This window comes from Sorghum bicolor, chromosome 1 (genome assembly GCF_000003195.3).
Source record: "Sorghum bicolor cultivar BTx623 chromosome 1, Sorghum_bicolor_NCBIv3, whole genome shotgun sequence".
NCBI lineage: Eukaryota > Viridiplantae > Streptophyta > Magnoliopsida > Poales > Poaceae > Sorghum > Sorghum bicolor.
Window position 1 is genome coordinate 67,574,941 of NC_012870.2, and position 8,708 is coordinate 67,583,648.

The following is an 8,708-nucleotide window of genomic DNA, read 5'->3' on the forward strand; positions in this document are numbered from 1 at the left end:
AGCAGGGACGACGTCTTCCGATCCATAATTGTGGATTAGCCATCAAGATGATGTAAACAACTATCGCGGTCAGACGACATTTATCCGGGTGGGCCTGTCAATTTTCAGAAATCCACATAGGCGTGCACACCAACCGATATATATATATATATATATATATATATATATATATATATATATATATATATATTTGTTCGCGTGTCCATGAGCGCTGTGCACACGTGACGCAGCTCATCCCCATGTGCGCGCTCACGGTTGCATTACAGCAGAGCCTGGCATCAGTGGATCCCGTAACCCGACGAAGATCGGTGCACTTTGTTTAACCGAGCGACGCGTGCCCGTACGTACGTACGTACACAAGTGGGGGTGAATCCGTCGACCCGCCGGCAACGGTACGTGAACCGCGCACGGCGCACCGTCACCACCGAGATCTCAACGGCGACCTCTGCTTTTCTCGCTGCCGAGGCACAGGCGCCGACCCGAACAAATCTGAAACGTGGCGAGCCAGAGAGATCACGCGAGCCCCAGTCTCTCTCTCCCCCCCCCCCCCCCACACCCCACCCCCAACTGCTAGTGGGGCGCGAATGGCAGCCCACACCCAGAAGAAAACACGCGAAAAGAACGGGGAAGAGGCGAAGCCGCCAACAGGACGCCTTTCGGCTCGTTCCTCCCCGCCCCGGGGGCCCCACCGGGCGGCCACGCGGGCGCGCGGCGGCTAGCCGGCACCGCCGCACCACGCAGACCGTGCAGACCGCCGCGCCGCTCTCCCAGGACCAGCTACAAGAGCCAACCCGACCACACCCTGTCAGACTCGACGGGAGGGACCCGCGGGGCAGCGACGGTATCCCCAACCTGGCTCGTCTGCACTGCAGCGGCACGAATCCCCAAGCCCACCACACGCTTCCGGCATCCGTTCCATCTATCTGCATCCTTCCGCTGGTGTTCGCAGCCGAATCATCGTCATCATCATCAGTCGGCACCGCACCCCCTGCGTCCCCAGTGCCCACCACCGTCTTCGAAGCTTCTCCCTCTCTACCGGCTACTCTTCTGTCCTCTCGCCGGTCGCCACCCCTCCGGCCCCAGACGCCGGACTCCCACGGCGATCCTCACCCGCCCAGACGCCGGAGTCCAGCGCCGCGTACACTCGGACTCCCGCGCCAAGCCCTAGTCGCCGGTACAGCGAGGTGATGATTCTCTCTCGGACTCTCCTAGGATTGATGTCGGAAGCGATTTTGCTCTGCGTTTCTAGGAGAATTGGGGTTGCGCGGAGGCGTGCGATTTGTGGGGGGGCACGAGTTGGGTTCATGTTGATCGGATCTTCCAGCTTTCCGTTTGTGCTGGCAGTATGCGTCGATGGCTTAGTTCTTCGTTTTCTGATTTTGGTACTGGTTAGCGCTGAGGAGTCCGCTCAGGGTACCAGCCCGGACGTTCTGTTAGGGTATCAGTGGAGGGTAGGGTGGATGATTCGTTCCGTGTGCGAGGAATTTGCGTAATTGTGTGGTGGGCACTGCAGTCACTGGTTCAGTTTTACTCACCATATATGATAGAGCTCCCGCAGCTATGGTTCTAGGCATGTACCTAATCACCGGCACCGCCCTTGGTCTGGTTCCAGCTTGTGCTGTCGGAATCTCTGAGGGTTGGTTTCTGCAACGCTTGTTGGAGAATTGGCATGCCTAGAATTATCTCAGTTCAGATTCAGCCGTTACTACCGAAGGATTCGGATGACGCATTAAAGATTCCCGAGTACGACAAAATGCGTTGCTATTAGTGGCATGCCAAGGTTGGAGTGTGTACACTTGTTGTACCATAGATTTGTGTGGTGGATTGGGTTATTGTCGTATATTAGCTTTCGGTTCTCCGTGGATTGCGTTTCTAGTTTGCGACAACTGAAGGAAGTTTTTCTGTCCATGTGCAGCTATAATTGTCCTGGAGGATTGTAGTGGGAGAAAAAAGAAATTTCCATAAGTGGAACATCTAGTTGTTTGATTTGATTTGTTTTCAGTAGGCGCCTATTTAGCCAGTTTTCCGATACATATTGATAAGGTCTGAGAAGTGCTTTTCCGTTACGTGGGTTTCACCTTCAAAAATTTCTTTTTAAGCATGGGTTGTGGAACCTAGAATTTATGGTCTGAGCTGTGCAGGATACTTTTGATATGGTAATGGCTCGTCCACTCTTTGCCATTGCACTTCCTTTTTTCTGCTGCAGATTATAGTGTTTTCTTTTTTAAAAAACTTGATGTGATCAGTTTGTGCACTACACATGGAAGCTAATTTTTACCACATGCTAAATGGACTCCAGTGGATATACAGAGTTGCTGATGAAACATCAACTTACTTTTCTTTCATGCCAGCTTCACTGAACTCTGGGATATTATCTGATAGCAAAATTCTTGAATACTTGATTGCAGGCACAAAGTTGATACCACTCTGGCGTCTTCCCTACGGAACAGCTTCCCTCAACACTAGCATTGATCTGCAGTGCATAGCATGACTTTGCATGCACCTTTGGCTTTTGTTCGTCATTGAGGCTGGTGCATTTTTATAATGGGTTCACGATCAAAAAACGAAGATGACAAGGCTCTTGTCTTGTGCCAGGAAAGAAAGCGATTTGTTAGAGAAGCTCTTGACGGAAGATGTGCTTTTGCAGCTGCTCATTTCGCTTATATTCAGTCACTCAGGCACACAGGATTTGCTCTCAGAAAATTCGTAGAGCCTGAAGTACCAACAGATTCCTCACTGTTCACATCAACATCTGCCACTCCAGAGCCTCCTACCATCATGCAGAAATCTACGAACCTATCTCCATCCCTTTCACATCATGCTAGTGACTCTTTCTCTCCAGTGCCCTCACCATTATCTTCAGGACGTTTCCATGTCAATCATATGAAAGCTGGGGGTAATTCAGTGACAACTGTTAAGGAGAAGGTGCTTGAACCTGTAACCGCAACTCTGCAAACATCATCCCCTGTGCGTGGACAAGCTATCCATGACCTGGATGATAGTTCAACGTTTGAAGCTCCTCCTGGAACACCACCATGGGACTACTTCGGCCTTTTCCAACCTGTTGAGAGTCAGATCTCATTCCATGATGACAAGGAACTTGGTCATGACTTTGAGAATGATGATGATATCAGGCGTCTTCGGGAGAAAGAGGGAATCCCAGAGCTTGAGGAGGAACTGGAGAAGTCTCCTGCTTATCCTGATTATCTAAAGCGGCACCTAGGAGAGGAGAAACCTCAAGATCTCAAAGATGTTGAGAAACCTCCTATGAATGGTGGAGAGGATGATCTTGCATTGTCAGAAGATGATTTTGACAATCCAACATCTGAATCTTTAGTGCGGATGTTCAAGAATCGCAATGATATGCCTGTTGCACATATTGCAACAGGTCAGTCACCCGCACCGCTTCCTACAGATGACTTAGCTTCAGAGACGGTTGATTCTCAGGCTGAAAGACCAAAAGATGACCCAGCAGTTGATCCTCAGATTGAAAGACCAAAAGATAACATGGCAATCGATGCTCAGACTGAAAAAACAAAAGATCACACAGGAGTTGATTCTCATGCTGAAAAACCAAAAGATGACACAAGGGTACTGGACATTAGCATGTATGAAAGCGACGAAACTCCTGTTACAAGTCCTCTAAAAGAAGCCTCAACTTCAACTGCTGCTTTTCCAGTGAACGGGAAATTCAAGGAACCTTTACGTGACGTAAGGAATGTGGCGAGGGACTTAAACTCATGCATGAAGGAGATTGAGATCTTATTTATCAAGGCATCTGATTCTGGAAAAGAAGTCCCAAGGATGCTTGAAGCAGACAAAGTCAATTTCCGGCCTTTACTACCAGAAGAAAAAGGTTATATTTGGTAGATTTACATTACAGTTCCATTATTCCATAACTCACGCATTGGAGTTTTTCTCCAAAAGGAAAGATGGAAAGTAGAAAGGTTTTGGGCTGCATACACATCATGATATGAAATTTCCCTGTTTATTTGTTAGCATTGCTGTAGCTTCATCTAGCGACCATTATTTTTTGTCACTCCATCTATAGATCTATTCTATTATACTTACTATTGGAGTTATCTTTATACTTTGGTGCAGCGCCAGGATCAACAGCATCAGGTTTTTTTGCAACATTATTTGCTTGTTGCAGAGAGGAAGTCCCTGTTCCTCAACGTAAGTTATTTTACTCTTAACTTGTAACTACTACATTTTGTTCCTTTTCCCCTCAGACGACACAAAGTTCCTATAAATGATTGTGGCACAATGTATTGTTAGTCTGACCCTATGCTATTTTTGTTTAGTTCCACTTATTTTTGGTACTTATGGAGAATATAACTCTGGCCATGGATTGTAATAATATGTTAGTTGTGTAGTAGTATCATATAATTAGATGTTGGAGGCAGTTTTGGAAATGACACTAGTATTCTCATTGCTGCGTGGTCACTTTTTGTACTGCAGTATAGTATGGTTGAAGTTGAAATAACTAAGTAGCTAATGCAAATTTGGAGGTAGTGTGTTACCTTTCGCCGTGAGTAGTTGATGTGCTTGGTAGTCATTGCTGCAGCTGCAGATGTCGTGTTACTTTAGCAGAGACTTGCGGCATCTGCAGCCGCAGCAATCGGTACCGATCAGGCTTAGCAGCGCTTTTATTATCGTCCCCCATGACTTAGAAATATCTCATGCTGTGATGCAGCTCCTCCTCAGGCTGAAGTGCAGTACCTTACCTGGCACAGATCAATGTCTTCACTTTCTTCGTCATCTAGAAATCCTCTTGGGACAACATCAAAGGATGACACTGATGGTCTCACTGGAAATATCTTTGGTGGTGTATACATGAATTCAGGCAGTCATGCCTCCACACTGGACAGGCTGTATGCATGGGAGAGAAAGCTTTATGATGAAGTCAAGGTAAAGTTTTTTTTTTCTCCTGTTACCTGTTTTATGACTTCTATCCTGTGCGAGGATATATAGCAGGATTGGCTTGCTTCATTTATGAAGTTATTCAACTCTGAAGAATATTAGCTTATCTTGCAAAGGAATTGTTTTTCTGCTCTTCTATCAATTCTTGTAAAAATTCCATGTCGAAGATGACTAGAAGATGGAACGAATAGATCATACTAAAACCCAAAATGTATTTGTATTGAGGTTCTGCCGCACTATGATATGGTTGTGTAGAGGGCTGCGGTTGTGCTGTAACTTCACATGGCATATAGTGGGTATTACCCATTTATTCTATAGTGAAATGCTTAAACAAACATTTAACTTAATTTTATCCAGTTACAATAATATTGATGTACCTTGTGGAACCATATACCTTTTGCTGTACATGGGCAAAATATGTTGATCTCACAGTTTTTTCCTCCATTCCTATTCCTTCAGGCAGGCAGTGCAGTTTGCAGGCAATATGATGAGAAATGTAGGCAGCTAAGACATCAGGAATCAAGAGGAGAAAGCCAAATGAGTATCGACAAAACCCGTGCTGTTGTGAAGGATCTGCATTCCAGAATTTTAGTGGCCATTCAGAGAATTGACATGATTTCAAAGAACATAGAGGATCTAAGGGACAAAGAGCTTCAACCACAGCTAGAGGAATTAATTGGAAGGTATATTTATCCCTTCAATTCAATCCAATTGGCATTTTAATGTAGTCCTGATTCAACCACAACTAGAGGTGGCTTGTTTCGAACTGATTAACGCACTTAGGCTAACATGGGACCATCAAATAAATGGGAAGTCTCATTAGGTAGCCTTAATGAAACTGGGCCCAGCTCTGGGCTGGTCCTGGTGTTTTTCAGGTCTCACCATAATAAATGATATAAGTAACTAGCGCCTGGATGAACTTTGCCAGTCTCTGTCCAGGTCCTGATGTCATTTAGTTCTATTTTTACTAGTTATGAAATTACATGGTTGATTGTTAAATTACTTGCTGTTTATGATGCAGCAATGCCAAAATTTATTTTAGCTTATGAACTCTGGCCCATCTGCCCGGCATCGTTAGGGTGGGTCGTCTGGGTCTGCCATGGGAAGTCGGAGCTGCTGGATGCTATGCAACCCTGCTCGACAACGATGACTCATGGTAGTTTTGTGCTTTTGCCCCATGGCGTGGGTGGGTTAGCCTTTCAGGTGTACTATGGTAGGCATCACGTTTTGGCTACCTTTTCTACTTCTTTTTCACCTTAATTAAAAGGCAGAGCTCCTGCCATTGTTAACCCCCCCAAAAAAAAAACACTCTGTCGTAGGATGCAACAGAACTCTGGTTATTTGCTGTGCACTCTGGCAATGCACTTTTCATAATATTTTTTGTGATATCTGTATTCAATATTTGTTGTGTTTGCAGTTTGACTCGCATGTGGGCAACAATGCTTGAGTGTCACCGGCATCAACATGATATCATTAAACTAGTATCCAACACTGGCAACATGAAGGCTTCAATTCGGTCAGAATCACAGTTCCAAGCAACTCTACTCCTTCAGGTTGAGCTGAACACATTATGTTCAAACTTTCAGAAATGGATAGCATCCCACAAAGCATATTTGCAGAGCCTAAATTCATGGCTACTCAAGTGTGTGAAGTCACTACAAAAGAAGAGGAAGAGTTCCAGGAAAAAGAAGGTCGAAGCTGATCCAATAACAAAGTATGCTGTTGCGCCCATATTTAAAACCTGTGAGAGCTGGATAAATTTGTTGGATCATTTACCAACGGATTTGGAGGATGCTGTTAAAGACCTTGCTGCTCATATAAACCGTTATGTGCCACATCAGGAGAAGCAACGGGGTGGTTCAAAGCGAACCTTATCGTTGTCCCGTAGTGGAAGATCAAACAGGGAGATGGGGGAAGTACAAAGGAGTGACCCCCCTATGGATTTACAATCAAGTTTGGAGATATTTCTAGGGAAGCTTGAGACATTCTCTAATATTTCATTTGAGAAATACATGGAGCTCAAAGAGGATATTAATGAGGCGAAGGAGAGGTATGAGAAGGCACAGGCAGACCAGCGGATTTAATTTCTGGCACAGAACATAACTAGTCATGTAGAGATGCCGTCTAATAGGCATAAATTACTTTTACCATTTTTTTAATTTGCAAGATAAGCCTAGGAACAAAATTGTAGAGTGTAGAGTACATGCTAAAATATACCGCTCAATTGCAGTTGTAAAGTGAGGCGGTGATAATTGAAGTCGAAAGTTGCGGGGATATAAGATGTACATTCATCCTGGGGCTATATCAATACATGAGTTTTTTCTTCTTCACTATTCTCATCTATCAAGAGCTTACAACGAGAGTATTTGTGTACAAGGCGATGCGTCCTCATGTCTTTCCTACTCTTTATTCCAATAACACTAATATATGTTCACATCTAAATTTAGATTGGCCGATGGATAAGCACATGGTAGACGCGTGGATATGTCCGCGCAATCGGTCTATTTTTTCAAGTATGGAAAAATTAAGAGATGAGATTGAAAACTGTTGGAGATGAGTCTTTTTTTATTCTCACCAAAAATGATAAATTATAAGGTTTTATTACGAACTCTTGGAGATGTTAAGATGAGAGCAATTCCTTTTGGCTACAGTACCTTTCTCAACTTTTGTGAAAGTCTATCTTTTCTTTTCTGAATTTTAAAACTCGCTAAATCACCTCTCTAAAATTTTAAAACTGTTTGTTTTACCTCTCTGATCAGTTATAAGTGGTTTTCAAAGATAGTTTTATTTTTTTTATCTATTTTCAATGAATCTTTGAAAAATCATAATAACTCACAAAAAAAAATCATAAAATAAAAAAATTAATTTTATTGTACTTCACACGAATAGATCTATACAGTGAATATATAATATAATACAATATAATGTAATGTAATGTAATGTAATGTAATGTAATATAATATAATATAATATAATATAATATAATATAATATAATATAATATAATATAATATAATATAATATAATATAATATAATATAATATAATATAATATAATATAATATAATATAATATAATATAATATAATATAATATAATATAATATAATATAATATAATATAATATAATATAATATAATATAATATAATATAATATAATATAATATAATATAATATAATATAATATAATATAATATAATATAATATAATATAATATAATATAATATAATATAATATAATATAATATAATATAATATAATATAATATAATATAATATAATATAATATAATATAATATAATATAATATAATATAATATAATATAATATAATATAATATAATATAATATAATATAATATAATATAATATAATATAATATAATATAATATATTTAGTATATATTTTTTGTTGTAGCTTTAGATCTATACTTTTTCATAATTAATTCTTCGCTGTAGTTTCTTTAGTCCAACTGTGGTGAAATTTTTTGGGTGGGTTAATTATTGCATCTTTTGAACTGTAATAAAAATTTCATACATGTATAGCTTTAGATTTATTTAGGTGTACTCTCTCTGTCCTGTAATATAGTGCTTTCTAGCATTCAAATTTTGTCATCAAATATAGAGAACAAAAACCAATTTTACATTAAATACTTTTCATCTACTAACCAATCACCATTAATTATATTGATGATAGCGTCTGATTAGAAAATACAATAAGGGTATATGTGTATTTTATGATCTCTCTTAATTTGTCTCAAAATTCCTAGAATGGACTGTATTACAAGATAGAGG

The 8,708-nt window shown here is 40.9% G+C and overlaps 1 protein-coding gene across 1 annotated transcript; it reads left to right on the forward strand.

The window, feature by feature from the left end:
- Positions 839 to 7,256, forward strand: LOC8055907. The gene is made up of 6 exons (XM_021449443.1): positions 839 to 1,184; positions 2,409 to 3,856; positions 4,102 to 4,176; positions 4,697 to 4,911; positions 5,383 to 5,606; positions 6,341 to 7,256. Exons 2-6 carry the CDS (start codon positions 2,545 to 2,547, stop codon positions 7,005 to 7,007), a joined length of 2,493 nt encoding a protein of 830 aa, XP_021305118.1. The 5' UTR covers positions 839 to 1,184; positions 2,409 to 2,544; the 3' UTR covers positions 7,008 to 7,256.

Coding starts and splice junctions, on each gene's coding strand:
- LOC8055907 (XM_021449443.1), top strand. CDS start 2,545: ATGGGTTCACGATCAAAAAACGAAGATGACAAGGCTCTTGTCTTGTGC. Junction 4,177..4,696: donor GGAAGTCCCTGTTCCTCAAC/GTAAGTTATTTT, acceptor GCTGTGATGCAG/CTCCTCCTCAGGCTGAAGTG. Junction 4,912..5,382: donor AGCTTTATGATGAAGTCAAG/GTAAAGTTTTTT, acceptor CTATTCCTTCAG/GCAGGCAGTGCAGTTTGCAG.